This window comes from Anolis carolinensis, chromosome 4, assembly GCF_035594765.1.
Source record: "Anolis carolinensis isolate JA03-04 chromosome 4, rAnoCar3.1.pri, whole genome shotgun sequence".
Lineage (NCBI taxonomy): Eukaryota > Metazoa > Chordata > Lepidosauria > Squamata > Dactyloidae > Anolis > Anolis carolinensis.
Genome location: NC_085844.1, coordinates 2,743,090 through 2,759,428, shown reverse-complemented (window position 1 = coordinate 2,759,428; position 16,339 = coordinate 2,743,090). Strand labels below are relative to the sequence as shown.

The following is a 16,339-nucleotide window of genomic DNA, read 5'->3' as shown; positions in this document are numbered from 1 at the left end:
TTCTTCTGGTGTGAGCAGAATTCTGGGAAATGTAGTTTGGGAAGGTGAGGACCTCTGTAGAAAAGTATTCCAAAGGCCCTGCCCTAAACTACATTTCCCAGAATTCTGCTCGTGCCAGAAGAACAGCACTGTCAGCATTGAAGTCCCAGTGTAGGTTTATCACATGTGTTTAAATTGAAATAAATCTTCAAAATCAGTGGATAGATGGATTGTTCTGAAACTTGGCAGGCTTGCTGCCCTGCTCATGATATCCCGCGATGCCACAATTTGAGTGGATAACTCTTGTAAGTTTCTAGAAATCAGTAGTTGAACAAATCTTTCTGAAACTTTGCAGGATTGATGCTCTGCTTATGTTGTCTTAGTGTGCAGAAATTCAAGAGTATGTTTTGTAGTTTCTTTATAATAATACTTTTAAAATTTTGAAAATTTCCTAAAAATCAGTAGGCGACCAAAATGTTCTGAAACTTGGCAGGCTTAAAGTTGTAAAGGTTGCCTACAAGCGTGCCAAGTTTAATCTTGATAGCTGTAAAAAAGATTTCTTTAAAAAATCAGTGGGTGACTGAAATGTTTTGAAACATGGCAGGCTTAAAGTTGTAAAGGTTGCCTACAAGTGTGCCAAGTTTAATCCTGATAGCTGTAAAAACGATTTCTTAAAAATCAGTGGGTGACTGAAATGTTCTGAAATTTGGCAGGCTTAAAGTTGTAAAGGTTGCCTACAAGTGTGCCAAGTTTAATCCTGATAGCTATAGAAAAGATTTCTTAAAAATCAGTGGGTGACCAAAATGTTCTGAAATTTGGAAGGCTTAAAGTTGTAAAGCTTGCCTACATGTGTGCCAAGTTTAGTCTTGATAGCTGTAAAAAAGATTTATTAAAAATCAGTGAGTGACTGAAATGTTCTGAAACTTGGCAGGCTTAAAGTTATGAAGGTTGCCTCCAAGTGTGCCAAGTTTAATCCTGTTAGCTGTAAAAAAATTTCTTAAAAATCAGTGGGTGACCAAAATGTTCTGAAACTTGGCAGGCTAAAAGTTGTAAAGGTTGTCTACATGTGTGCCAAGTTTAATCTTGATAGCTGTAAAAAAGATTTCTTAAAAATCAGTGGGTGACCGAAATGTTCTGAAACTTGGCAGGCTTAAAGTTGTAAAGGTTGCCTACAAGTGTGCCAGGTTTAATCTTGATAGCTATAGAAAAGATTTTTTAAAAATCAGTGAGTGACCAAATGTTCTGAAACTTGGCAGGCTTAAAGTTGTAAACGTTGTCTACAAGTGTGCCAAGTTTAATTTTGATAGCTGTAAAAAAGATTTCTTAAAAATCAGTGGGTGACCGAAATGTTCTGAAACTTGGCAGGATTAAAGTTGTAAAGGTTGCCTACAAGTGTGCCAAGTTTAATCCTGATAGCTGTAGAAAAGATTTCTTAAAAATCAGTGGGTGACCAAAATGTTCTGAAATTTGGCAGGCTTAAAGTTGTAAAGCTTGCCTACATGTGTGCCAAGTTTAGTCTTGATAGCTGTAAAAAAGATTTCTTAAAAATCAGTGAGTGACTGAAATGTTCTCAACCTTGGCAGGCTTAAAGTTATGAAGGTTGCCTCTAAGTGTGCCAAGTTTAATCCTGATAGCTGTAAAAAAATCTTAAAAATCAGTGGGTGACTGAAATGTTCTGAAACTTGGCAGGCTTAAAGTTGTAAAGGTTGCCTACAAGTGTGCCAGGTTTAATCTTGATAGCTATAGAAAAGATTTTTTAAAAATCAGTGAGTGACCAAATGTTCTGAAACTTGGCAGGCTTAAAGTTGTAAAGGTTGCCTACAAGTGTGCCAAGTGTAATCTTGATAGCTGTAAAAAAGATTTCTTAAAAATCAGTGGGTGACTGAAATGTTCTGAAACTTGTCAGGCTTAAAGTTGTAAAGGTTGTCTACAAGCGTGCCAAGTTTAATCTTGATAGCTGTAAAAAAGATTTCTTAAAAAATCAGTGGGTGACCAAAATGTTTTGAAACTTGGCAGGCTTAAGGTTGTAAAGGTTGCCTACAAGTGTGCCAAGTTTAATTTTGAAAGCTTTAAAAAAGATTCCTTAAAAATCAGTGGGTGACTGAAATGTTCTGAAATTTGGCAGGCTTAAAGTTGGAAAGGTTACCTACAAGTGTGCCAAATTTAATCTTGATAGCTGTAAAAAAGATTTCTTAAAAATCAGCAGGTGACCAAAATGTTCTGAAACTTGGCAGGCTTAAAGTTGTAAAGGTTGCCTACAAGTGTGCCAAGTTTAATCTTGATAGCTGTAAAAAAGATTTCTTAAAAATCAGCAGGTGACCAAAATGTTCTGAAACTTGGCAGGCTTAAAGTTGTGAAGGTTGCCTACAAGTGTGCCAAGCTTAATCTTGATAGCTGTAAAAAAGATTTCTTAAAAATCAGTGGGTGACCGAAATGTTCTGAAACTTGGCAGGCTTAAAGTTGTAAAGGTTGCCTACAAGTGTGCCAAGTTTAATCTTGATAGCTGTAAAAAAGATTTCTTAAAAATCAGTGGGTGACCAAAATGTTCTGAAACTTGGCAGGCTAAAGCTGTGAAGGTTGCCTACATGTGTGCCAAGTTTAATCTTGATAGCTGTAAAAAAGATTTCTTAAAAATCAGTGGGTGACCAAAATGTTCTGAAACTTGGCATTTCAGCCATTTCGCACAGGTCTCCCCTGCATGTCTGAATGCCATCCTGGTTCTGTTCCGTTCAGGTCTACCAGGACAACGTCTACGCGGAGGGCTCCCAGTTCCACTCCTTCAAGAAGGTGCTCTTTGAGATGGGGCCCAAGTATTCCGACAGCCTGGAGCTGGCCTCCTTCCACTCCATCTCCAAGGGCTTCATGGGCGAGTAAGTGCCACCTCTCTCCTCCTGATCCTCCTTCCATTCTTCGTTTCTTGGCTTGCATTCATACTTAAACACCTGTAGCAGAGAACATTCCACTTTGGGGAACAGCATCCAGTCTTACCTGTGGTTTCAAGGAACAGATCTACGAGTGTACAAAGTATATACAAAATATGCAAACTTTACACCTTCTTCCTCCTCACTACTTACAACAACAATTCTCCAGGCTTTTCCTATTATCGGCGTCTTGGAGGCTTGTGCTCGCTTTCAGCCACGGGGGTTGCTGTTGCTCCATCTCCCTGCCAAATAGTTTGTTCGTGAACTTCCTCCTTGATCGAATGGCTGGTATTTTTTATGCCATTTCCTTATGAGTGCCTTAAAATACCTCCCCGCTTTTAAGCAGTACCTGTTTATCTACTCACATTTTTTTTTGCTTTCGAACTGCTAGGTAGGTAGAAACTGGGCTAAAGGCCAGGAGCTCACTCTGACCCGGGCTTTGAACTGTCAACCTTTTGATTGACAAGATTTATTTATTATTTATTTATTTACAGTAATTATATTCCGCCTTTTCTTCTCACCCTGAAGGGGACTCAGGGCGGATCACAATGTACATATACATGACAAACATGCCATTAGACATACGACATATATAGACAGACACAGAGGTAATATGGCATTTTCCAGCTTCTGGCTTCATGAGGGTAGGCTCGATTTTAGCCACAGGGGGCGCTGCTACTTCATCATCCACTGTGACTCCTTGATGGAGTATTTCCTCATTCTTCCACACACTGCTGGACATTTTTATAGTGTTGTAAATTAGTTAAATTAGCCTCCCTGCATAAGCAGTACCTAAATTTTCCTACTTGATAGATGTAGCTATCTTTCGGGTTGCTTAGGTCAACAACGAGCAGGGCTATTAAAGGTCAGAAGCTCAATCTGACCTGGGCTGGCTTCAAACTCATGACCTCTCGGTTAGTAGTGATTTATTGCAGCTGGTGACTAACCAGCTGCGCCACAGCCCAGCCCTACAGCTGGTGGTTTAACCTGCTATGCTAAAGCAGGTTAAACCATTTTACTCAGCATTCACACACATATAAACTTTCACTCCTCATGCATACATTATTATCCCTTCTTCCGTCTCCTGGAGAAGAGAACCAAACATGGGCCGGATCTCATTCCCTGCAAATCTGCTATTTTGTAGACACACCATCTTCCTCCGTCCCTTGGAGAAAGAGGCGGGTGACCAGACTCTGCTGTCTTCCACACTTTTGGAAAAAAGAAAGTCTTTTATATAGCCTATTTCTTGCTGCTGCTGTTATAAATGACTGACAAGTTGTTTTGCACCTAAAACTTGCTGATTCTATCAGTTCCAGACAAATGTTAGTTTAACGTAAGGAACTATTTGTAAGGGATTCCTCTTCTTCAGAAGAGGAAGGGGAGCAGGAAAGTGTTCATGAATCTCAAGGTGAGTTGGAATCTGAGGAGGAGACTTTGCAAGTACCCACATTTCATGAGAGGCAAAAGGAAACAGAGCAGAGACGTCGTTCAGCTACAATAGCTGCCAGAAATGCCGCTGAGTATTTGGAAACCGCCCTAGCAGCTGTGAGGGAACTCAGGGCCGTAAAGCAGAAGGAGCTGCAGCCAGCTCTTGTTAGTAACAAACTGACTCTAATGCCTAAGCCTTCGCTCCCCTTGTGCCTGCTTCGATTCTGCATCTGGATTTATTGCTGTTTCTTTGTCTGAAGTAAGACTGCTATTTGATTTGGGAATTTATCAGAGACTAAGAACGGTGTTTGCCCTAAGACTTCCTTCCTTTCTTTTGCATTATTCCACTGAGTGTGCTGTACTTAATGTTTTGCTGAAGTAAAGCAGTTTTCATTTACTTCCAACAGTGTTTTAAGGCTGTTCTTGAAAGACAAAACAGGACACCGTTGTGCTTGAATGTTGTAAACATGTTGTTTTCAACCACAGTTAATCATTGTCTCTGGTCGAATCAGCAGTTCATGAATTCTTGACCTCCTTTTGTAGTTTTCCATGCTCTATTCCCTGAATGGCGTCTTCAGTCTTTGCCAGATCCCAGTCATGCAGTTTCATTCAATCTACTCATCGTATTTATCACACTTAACCAGATATCATTCTTTCTCTGGGAAGTGAAGCTGCAGATATGGGTTCCATGGTTATGAGGGTCTCATTCCGGAATGCCTGCTCCCCAAGATTCACCTGACTCTTATGTCCGCAGGTGCGGCTTCCGCGGGGGTTACATGGAGATCATCAACATGGACCCCGCTGTCCAGCAGCAGCTGACCAAGCTGGTCTCAGTCCGGCTGTGTCCCCCCGTGACCGGGCAGATCCTGCTTGACGTGGTGGTCAACCAGCCCCAGCAGGGAGACCCTTCCTACCAACAGTTCAGCCAGGTAAGCAACACAAAGGGAAGTTTTCAGTGTGAAGGAGAGCTTTGGATAGAAGTATCTGATATAGAGTTGGAAAAATCACCTATCCTTATTCCTTCCCTATGTCCAAAGAGGGTTCTCAACACTCTTGAGATCCCATCAAGAAGGTCAACCTAACAATGGGTGCATCTACACTGTATAATGAATGCAGTCTGACAGCAATCTGACCACTGTGACTCAGTGTTGTAGAATCCTGGGATTTGTAGTTTGGTGACTATTATTTCCCTCGATCTGGACACTAGACCCCTCTTGCAGCCTAGAATCGCACTGGTTTTTGAAGCTGCTGCATCACACTCATGTTTGGCCTGTGTTCTTCTAAAACTCTTAAATCCCTTTTTATGGAATCATAGAGTTGAAAGGGACCCCAAAGGCCATCCAGTCTGTCCCACTTCTGTAGGGATCCCATAGGATAGTGCCAGGGCAAAATGGTGTCAAACGGCATTAATTGTGCAGTGTAGATATACCCAGTGAGACACCTGTGCAGGTTTCTCTCAAATCTGGGTAATTAAATATCAATATTGACATCCATCCATCCATCCATCCTTCTATCTACCTATCTATCTATCTATCATCTATCTATCCATCCATCCATCTATCCATCCATCTGTCCATCCATCTATTCATCCATCCATCTATCCATCCATCTGTCCATCCATCCATTCATCCATCCTTCTATCCATCCATCCATCCTTCTATCCATCCATCCATCCATCTATCCGTCCATCCATCCATCTTTCTATCTATCTATCCATCCATCCATCCATCCATCCATCCATCTGTCCATCCTTCTATCCATCCATCTATCCATCCATCCATCTGTCCATCCATCCATCCATCCTTCTATCTATCTATCCATCCATCCATCCATCCATCCATCCATCCATCCATCCATCCATCCATCCATCCATCCATCCATCCATCTGTCCATCCATCTATCCATCTATCCATCCATCCATCCATCCATCCATCCATCCATCCATCCATCCTTCCATCCATCCATCCATCCATCCATCCATCCATCCATCCATCCATCCATCCATCCATCCATCCATCCATCTATCTATCTATCTATCTATCTATCTATCTATCTATCTATCCATCCATCCATCCTTCTATCCATCCTTCTATCCATCCTTCTATCTATCTATCTATCTATCTATCTATCTATCTATCTATCTATCTATCTATCATCTATCTATCATCTATCTATCATGGTGTCTCCCCTGCCAAGTAAGTGGCCCTCTTTGCTTTGTCTGCAAAAAAGATCAGAAAGAGAGGTCTAGATCAAATTGCCATTGACTGCTATCGACTCAAAGGCCTATTTTGACCCTTCTCTAGTAACTATTGATAATTCATATTATTTTTTGCTTTTTGCATGAGCATGAGGCTCGCCTGTGTTATCTTTTGCTTCCTGTTTGCCTTGAGGATACTATTCTGTGCACCCTGCATCTGTTCCTTTTTGTAATGGCCATGGGCTAGTACAATAAACTATCTATCTATCTATCTATCTATCTATCTATCTATCTATCTGTCCTTTATCTTCACCAAAAATTGTGGGAATTATTATTTTTTGGCACAATCATTTTTGCAGGATTGAAAAGTAGGGCTTTTTAAAAACAGCCCTCCTTGCAGGTTACACTTCTCTCTATTTTGCAGAGAGACATTCCTTCCTGTCCTTTCTCAGGATGCTCAATGCTGTGGAATCCCGGGAGATGTAGTTTGGTGCTGCTCCAGCACTCTTTGGCAGAGAAGGCAATGGAAAACTATAACTTTCATGAGTCCATAGCATGGAGCCTTGTCAGTTAAAGCGGTACCAAACTGTGGGCCGGGCTATAACACCGCGGATTAAAGTGCCAACTAGTCCAACCTCAGGTCGGGGTGAGCTCTCGCTATCAGCCCAGCCTTTGCTCACCTAGCAGTTCGAAAACAACAATGTAAGTAGATAAATAGGTACCGCTTTGGCGGGGAAGTAAAAGGTGCCCTGAAAAATATGCTAGCAAAAATCTGTCCAGGAAAGGCATCCATGGATGACAAACTCCTCGGCATGGAAATTGAAACAACAGCACTTCCCCATGGCTGAGTCAAGTACATCCAGATGCTGGAGGTGAAAAGAGGAAAGCTGTTGCACCCCAAGGCAGTGTGAGCACTCGAACATCCAGACAAGAGCCAATATAACACACTATATCTTTATTTAAAAAATTATAAATCCAAAAGGAAGTAGGTATAGAGTCTGAGTAAGGAATAGATCTTTTCAGAAAGTCAATGACGGTTTCAATTGCGTGAAGGAAAAGGTCTGATATTATAATCCACATTGAGAACTCGATAGCTCTCCCAAGAAATCAAAGTCCATGAAGTTAAACAGAGAAACAAGGCTGGCAGAAAACAAAGTTCTGTCCACTGGAAATGCTTCATTGCAATCAAGGTAACAAGGTTGTTAAAGCTGAGGCAAACTCGAAACAGGAACAAGGATTAACATCCGCAGTAAAGTCAAGGTCTACTTGAGAGTCACGGTACAGCACGGCCCAACTGGAACTGGAAAACTTGGCTTGAAAAAGGAGCTAGAAATGGAGAACCTCTCTCCAAAAAGCAACGTTGCCACTGCAAAGAAATCTACCGAACAAAACACTTTTAACAGATTCTGGGCTGTTCAGAATTTGGGGCATACAAACTCCCAAAACTTTTCCAAGGGAACACTACCCATTATCCCATCTATTTGCCAGTCTCTGGCTACGGCAAATTTCCTGTTTTGCACTTCTTTCTCTAGTCACAAAATCTCTACGATTAAAACCCCGTTCCCAGGTGTTTCTTCCACATCTGGTTCTCTCTGCGAGGGAGGACTAGAAGAATCCTCTCCATTTAACCAATCTCCAGCGTCAACATCTTCAGGCACCTGCAGCTGTAAAGGCCCCTCTGTGAAGGATGCAATGTCAGTAAATTCCTCATCATTATCTGTGTCAAAGTGCAGGTCCCGAAACACTGCAGGCCTTGATGCCCTGGCTGGCTGGGACCTAACAGAAGCTTTGCTTCTGTTTATGTACTGTCTGTCTTGGTCGATTGTATAACAGCATTACTACCTGTAATCCACTCTGAGTCCTTTCGGGGAGATAAAGTGGAATATAAATAAAGTATATATTTATTAAGACCACAATGTAGATGCCCACCGGGGTGTTGGGTTTTGCTTCTTTCTGTCTGTCCGACTCTGACCTGTTTCCCTTTCTTTGCAGGAGAAGCAGGCGGTTCTGGGCGCTTTGGCCAAAAAGGCCCACTTGACCGAGCAGACCTTCAACAAAGCCCCCGGGATCCACTGCAACCCCGTCCAGGGAGCCATGTACGCCTTCCCTCGCATACAGCTCCCACCTCGGGCCGTCCAGGAAGCAAAGGTAAGGGGTGGGTGGGTGGGTGGTGAATGGGTTCTCCTTCTGGGATGTCTTGAAGCAGAGGCTGGATGGCCATCTGTCGGGAAGGCTTTGGTTGTATTTTCCTGCCTCGCAGAAGGTCATTGGGTTGGATGGACATTGAGGTCCCTTCCAACTCTAGAATTCATTATGAGTCTTGTATCAAGTTCAGGATCATCTGTCGGCAGTGCTGGGTGGGGAAACTTATCCCCATTTCAGCATTAGTTAATGTGGATGCCATTTTTTGCTCATTTTCTTCATAAAGGAAACAGTCTCCCTTTCTGGGAGAAAGGCCGGATAAAAATAAAATAATACAAATATGATATTATTATATATAAAATACAGGCAGTCCCTGAAGCACAAATATCAAACTTACAAACAACTCACATTTAAGAATGGGGCCAAGAAAGGAAGTGAGAGAAATCTATCTCTCAGAAGGGAAATTCACTCCAGGAAAGATTTTCATGGAGGAAAAGCTTTATCACCAATCCTTGTTTCCACATCAAGCCAAATTTTTCAAAATCCAATAATCACAGGGACTGAAAGTGAAGTGAAATCTCCTGAACAGGGGCACAGAAAGCAAAGGAAAGGTGTTAAGCCATCCCTATGCTATACAAAGCTAAAAATATTCTATTTGGCTAGAGTTGTATTGTGATTAGCTAGGACTGTGGATAAGAGGATCCGTGCCCGGTGAGCATATGCTTAACCAAAAAGACCAGGACAGAAATACAACTCACCAGATTGAAGACAAGCCACAGAGGTTTAATACAATTTGACCCAAAAGGATGCAAGTACAAGCAAGATGCTTCAAAATGTACAAGCATAAACATGCAGAAAAATACACGTTTTATACAGTTCTAACAGCTACTCAGTCTTTGTGCCTTGAAAACACACAACAACCCCAAAGAGTTAATAAATGCATGTGCTCTAAGCTTCTATTTCCGTGAAGGAGTGGCAGACGCTCAGCTTCATGTGACTTGTATCAACATTTGGGGCTTATCTGACCAAAGATGTATGCTATCTTTGCATACGCATAATGAATCTGATGATTACCTGACTTGGAAAATAGTCAGCGGGATTTGCCCAACTTTTTCCATTCCCAGGAGATTATCTGAACAGAGTCAAAGAGGGATGGCTGTTTCTAAATTAAATTTTGATACATTTCAAAGAAGCAGCTTATTTAAATTTCATATATAAGAAATAGATACAGTCGAAGTCTTTTGCAGAGAGCTTGGGTGGCTGCTTCGTAAGAGTGTTGTCATGGTAGATTCCTTCCCCGGCAGGGGTTGGTCTAGATGGCCTTTGGGGTTCCTTCTGATTCTAAGGAATGCCTTGCTTCTTTTTCCAGGCGCAAGGCCAGGCTCCGGACATGTTCTTCTGCCTCCGGCTCCTGGAAGAGACCGGGATCTGCGTGGTTCCTGGAAGCGGCTTTGGGCAGAAAGAAGGGACCTTCCACTTCAGGTACGGGTCCCTTTTGGGGTGGCCTCTTTGGCGTAGCAGCTGCCATGAAGACCTTAAAAATGTTCTTTAATCCATCTTCAGTCACTTTCAGAGAAAGAAGTAGACACACAGACCCAGTACTGGTTGTAAAATAGCTATATTGGTTACAGATAAAGGGGAAGCATCACATATACTCAGTGTTCACTCACATATATTCACTCACATCCATACTCACCATCCCTTCCTCAGCTTGTTGGTGGGAAAAGAGAGCTCTCAATGGTTACATCTTGGCTCTTGCAACCTGGGTCTGTGTCTCCATGATGTGGTTGCGAGTATCCAAGTGTGACCTTAAATAACTTGTAAATATGGAACGAGTCTAAGAATCAAATCCTGAGGTCTAGGAACGGAACTGTTATTTTTATTTATTTATTTATTTACAGTATTTATATTCTGCCCTTCCTTCTCACCGTAGGCAGATCACAATGCACATTTATATTTGTGGCAAACATCCAATGCCATTATTAGACATACAACATATAGACAGACACAGAGGCAATTGAACATTTTCCCAGCTTCCAGCTTCATGAAGGTATGCTCGATTCCAGCCACAGGGTGAGCGGCCACTTCATCATCCACTTGTGACACCGAGTCCTTGATGGTAGTACTTCCTCATTCCTTTTCTGCACACTGCTGGAAGTTTTTATGGTGTCATAAATTAGTTAAATTAGCCTCCCCACATAAAGTAGTATCTAAATTTTCTACTCGACAAATGCAACTGTCTTTCTTTTTTTAAAAAAAGTTTTTTTCCCCCCAAAGGGAATTTTTATTAATCATTATTATTTTATAATACATAATCATAGTTACCATACATTTTCCTTTCCATTCCCTTCTCCCTCCCCACCCCCACCCACCTCCTTCCGTTGACAACTTAAACCTTATTTTCTTATTAAATGAGCCTTCTTTCCATTCTTTCCAATTTTTAATTCCAGTTTTCGTCATATCGTTTAACAATCTGTAGCCATCTGCTAAATAGAGTCCATATTCCTTTAACTTTCTTCTGTTTGTCTAACCGTGGTTTTTTTTGCTTCTTATAATGTCCATAATATCCAGTTGTATTTGATCCCACATACAGTAGAGTCTCGCTTATCCAACGTAAACGGGCCGGTTGTTATACAACAAATTTGACAGAAAAAGTAGTTCAATACACAGTAATGCCATATAGTAATTATTTACGAATTTAGCACCAAAATATCATGATATATTGAAAACATTGGCTACAAAAATGCATTGGATAATCCAGAACGCTGGATAAGCGAGTGTTGGATAAGTGAGATTCTACTGTATATTCATACAATTGTCTTTCGAGCTGCTTAGGTCAACAGTGAGCTAGGCTATTAATGGTCAGGAGCTCACGCCGACCCGGGCTGGCTTCGAACTCATGACCTCTTGGTCAGTAGTGATTTATTGCAGCTGGCTACTAACCAGCTGCGCCACAGCCCAGCCCAACTCTGCTGGATAATGAACAGCTTGCAGATAAGGGCCGTGATGGATATCGGGAGGGATAATTTGGCTTCCCTTGCACATTCCGTGTAGGAGCAGCATCGAAGGAGGCAGCAATTTGGGAGTTGTAAATTACTAGCCTACCTGGTGAGGTTGTCATGCCTTCAGATGAGGCCAACCACGCTGATAATAGTGATGGTTTTGCTTTGCATTCTGCTTTGATTACAATCACAACATCGCCACTTTGCTGGATTACTCATTGGACAGTGTAGTTGGCGGTGTTACCATCCACTTGGCCCATGACAAGTAGTATCCTGTCAATGTGATGTCCCCCAAAGAGAATAGATTTGGGCAGATCTGTATGGCACAATATGGACCCAATCCTTATGGGCCCCTAACCCTCTCCTTTCCCGCTCTCTCTCGCTCCCAGAATGACCATCTTGCCTCCGATGGAAAAACTGGAGGTCGTCTTGCAGAAGCTGAGCCAATTCCACGCCAAGTTCACCCAGGAATATTCACAGCCCCAGAATGAGGCGGCGAGGACGTCCAAGAAGGCCGGCCAGTAATGGCACAATGGTGTTGGCGTGGGAGCTTGAATCACATTCTGTGCCCAAGTCATTGCTCATTGAAAGACTCAAGCAGGAGGCATATCCTGGTTGGCTGGACATTTGACCCAGAAGGGCACCACCAGGACCAGCTCCATCGTCCACTTCTGAGCAACATCTCATGGGGACCCTTTGGGCCACAGCAGAGGCTATTGCCTGACCTAGTGTCCACAGAACAAACATCCATCTTCCTTCTCATTTCTCCCTGGTTGTCTAGGTTATTTAGAGGTTCAAGTGGGAGGCACATGCCAATGGCTTGGACATTTGACCCAGAAGGCCCTGCTCCATTGTTCACTTCCAAGCACCATCAGACATCTCAAGGATGCCCCTCCAGCCATGGCAGTTCCCAGTGCCCAACACAGAAAGAACCAGTTGATGCACCCATCATCCACTTCATGAGTGACATTTACTGCAGCCAAGCCCAGTGACCACCACCCTGCCCATAGAAAGACGACCCATCTTCCTTCCCATTCCTGCCATGCCAACGGTGCAGTCACCATGCCAGTCAACCCTCCCATATTCAAATAGGAAACACAGACCAGTTGGCTGGCTCCATCGTCCACTTCAGAGCAACATCCCATGGGTTTGACCATAGTAGAGTCTAGCATCCGCCACGGTCCCCACAGAAAGAGCCCACCCAGAAGGACACGGTCAGGACTGGCTCCATCGGCCACTTCCAAGCATTGTCTGACATCCCATGGGCCCCACTGGCCACAGCAGAGCCTATAATGTCCAACACAGAAAGAACCAAGTTGTCCATCCATTGTCCATCCCTTTCCCAAAATGCTAATGGTGCAACTGTCATTGCATCCATCTCTTTCCCAGTCAGCTGTCACCTTTAAAACTTCAAACAGAAGACATGTGTCAATTGCACCATCTAACATCTCATGGACGTTCCTTTGGCCATAGCAGAGGCCAGTGCCCACCACAAAGACCATAGAAGGAGCAAACCCAGGAAACCAAGGTCAGGACTGGCTCTATCGTCCACGTACAAGCACCATCTAACATCTCATGGACGTTCCTTGGGCCACAGCAGAGGCCAGTGCCCACCACAAAGACCACAGAAGGAGCAAACCCAGCAAACCAAGGTCAGGACTGGCTCTATCGTCCACTTACAAGCACCATCTAACATCTCATGGATATTCCTTTGGCCATAGTGCCCACCACAGTGTCCATAGAAGGAGCAAATCAAGGAAACCAAGGTCAGGACTGGCTCTGTTGTCCACTTCCAGCATCATCTAACATCTCATGGACATTCCTTTGGCCATAGCAGAGGCCAGTGCCCACCACAGTGCCCATAGAAGGAGCAAACCCAGCAAACCAAGGTCAGGACTGGCTCTATCGTCCACGTACAAGCACCATCTAACATCTCATGGACGTTCCTTGGGCCACAGCAGAGGCCAGTGCCCACCACAAAGACCACAGAAGGAGCAAACCCAGCAAACCAAGGTCAGGACTGGCTCTATCGTCCACTTACAAACACCATCTAACATCTCATGGATATTCCTTTGGCCATAGTGCCCACCACAGTGCCCATAGAAGGAGCAAATCAAGGAAACCAAGGTCAGGACTGGCTCTGTTGTCCACTTCCAGCATCATCTAACATCTCATGGACGTTCCTTTGGCCATAGCAGAGGCCAGTGCCCACCACAGTGCCCATAGAAGGAGCAAACCCAGCAAACCAAGGTCAGGACTGGCTCTATCGTCCACGTACAAGCACCATCTAACATCTCATGGACGTTCCTTTGGCCACAGCAGAGGCCAGTGCCCACCACAAAGACCATAGAAGGAGCAAACCCAGAAAACCAAGGTCAGGACTGGCTCTATCGTCCACTTACAAGCACCATCTAACATCTCATGGATATTCCTTTGGCCATAGTGCCCACCACAGTGCCCATAGAAGGAGCAAATCAAGGAAACCAAGGTCAGGACTGGCTCTGTTGTCCACTTCCAGCACCATCTAACATCTCATGGATGTTCCTCTGGCAACAGCAGAGGACAGTGTCCACCACGGTGACACAGAAAGGCTGCCATCCCATTGTCCATTTCAGAGTACCATCTAAGATCTCATAAAGACCTCTTTGGTCACAGCAGAGCTCAGTGGTCAGCATGTTGCCCATAGAAAGAACTAGGCTTTCCATGAGTCATCTTCCTTCCCATGATGCCAATGGTGCAATCACCCGTTGCCTTTAAAGGTCCAAGCAGCTGGCTGGACATATGACCAGAAGAGTATGGTCCATGGTCTACTTCCTAGCATCATCTGCAATCATCTCATCTGTCACCCTTAAAGGTCCAAGCAGCTGGCTGGACATATGACCAGAAGAACATGGTCCATCATCTACTTTCTAGCATCATCTGCAATCGTCTCTTCTCAATTATCTATCACCTTTAAAGGTCCAAGCAGCTGGGAGTCCAAGGCCTTTATGGATGCGTGTTGCCATCCATGGTGACCCCAAAGAATGAGAGAAGTAACCTCCGGGAGTGGGGTGGTGGTCTTGTAGGGTTTGCTCCAAGGTGGTCTTCCAACATGGACATAAGGACTCGGGTGCTGTCCTTTCCTCCTCCTGACATCTGAATTTCTGTGACGGACAAAACAAGATCAATAAAACCCACTTAGTGGACACAAACGGATGGAGGAATAGCGTCATAGTCATAGTGTTGTATAGTCATCATATAGCACAACAGGTATAGTGCTGTTGAACTTGGAAGGGGGGACCCAGAGGACATCTAGTCCATCCTTCTCCCTGCAAAGATAACGCTCTTTAACCCAGAGAATAACAGAATTGCAAGCTGAAGTTCACATCTCTGTGATTCCACAGGAATCGCAACACAGTTTGGAAAGAAAATCTGTTTAGAATTAATTTGCAGACATCCCTTGCATTTTGGCACCCCATTTTCCAAAGATTTGGTCATTTGAGAAGTCTATATTATTATTATAGCCTTGGATTGCACTTTTGAAGCCTGGTCCATTCTACTGACCAGATGCTGCTCTTCCTTTTTCAATCAATTTGGTGCCATCTAGTGTTCTGTTTTGTATCTGCAAGCTAAAAAAAGATACAGTAGAGTCTCACTTATCCAAGCCTCGCTTATCCAAGTTTCTGGATTATCCAAGCCATTTTTGTAGTCAATGTTTTCAATATATCGTGATATTTTGGTGCTAAATTCGTAAATACAGTAATTACAACATAATATTACTGTGTATTGAACTGCTTTTTCTGTCAAATTTGTTGTCTAACATGATGTTTTGGTGCTTAATTTATAAAATCATAACCTAATTTGATGTTTAATAGGCTTTTCCCTTAATCCCTCCTTATTATCCAAGATATTCGCTTATCCAAGCTTCTGCCGGCCCGTTTAGCTTGGATAAGTGAGACTCTACTGTAGTTCAAATTGGGTTGCTGTGAGTTTTCCAGGCTGTATGGCCACGTTCCAGAAGCATTCTCTCCTGACATGTGGCCCACATCTATGGCAGGCATCCTCAGAGGTTGTGGAAACTAGGCAAGTGGGGTTTATATATCTGTGAAATGTCCCAGGTAGGAGAAAGAGCTCTTGTCTGTTGGAGGCAAGTGGGAATGTTGCCCTTGGCTACCTTGAATAGCATTGAATGGCCTTGCAGCTTCAAGGTCGGGCTACTTACTGCTTGAGGTAATCTTTTGTTGGGAGGTGTTAGCTGGCCCTGATTGTTTCCTGTCTGAAATTCCCCTATTTTATGAGAGTTGTTCTTTATTTACTGTCCTGATTTTAGATGTTTTTTTTGATACTGGGAACCAGATTTTGTTCATTTTCATGCCAGCCTTTTTTTTAAAAAAGAATTTTATTAAATTTTTTATACTACATCGAAAGAGTGAGGGTGGAGAAGATAAGAAAAATAAAGGACATGGACGAACTGACTTTTTTGTTGAAGAAAAATACAGGCAAGATAATGAAAAGAACAAATTGGGACGATCTTCAGGACTATCTGGATAATTTGAGAAAATGAAGATTACGAGAGACAATTTTACTATTTTTTTTTTCTTTAGTAAGAAAAAATATTATTGAATAATAAGAAAATATTATCCAAGAAGATGGAATGGATGTCAAAAAAATTTTTGTGGGTATATTTTTGT

At 43.0% G+C, this 16,339-nt stretch overlaps 1 protein-coding gene across 3 annotated transcripts in view; it reads left to right on the top strand.

Annotated features, from left to right (window-relative positions):
- Nucleotides 1-14,864, top strand: part of LOC100560752 (alanine aminotransferase 1) — a 55,501-nt gene extending 40,637 nt beyond the window's left edge. For all 3 annotated transcript variants that reach the window (XM_062979874.1, XM_062979873.1, XM_062979875.1), the window contains exons 8-12: nucleotides 2,713-2,849; nucleotides 5,083-5,257; nucleotides 8,518-8,673; nucleotides 10,037-10,149; nucleotides 12,059-14,864. In XM_062979874.1, the coding sequence (XP_062835944.1) occupies nucleotides 2,713-2,849; nucleotides 5,083-5,257; nucleotides 8,518-8,673; nucleotides 10,037-10,149; nucleotides 12,059-12,194 (717 nt within the window). In that variant the 3' untranslated portion in view covers nucleotides 12,195-14,864. The remainder of the gene's footprint in view (nucleotides 1-2,712; nucleotides 2,850-5,082; nucleotides 5,258-8,517; nucleotides 8,674-10,036; nucleotides 10,150-12,058) is intronic.
- The last annotated feature ends 1,475 nt before the right edge of the window (nucleotides 14,865-16,339 follow it).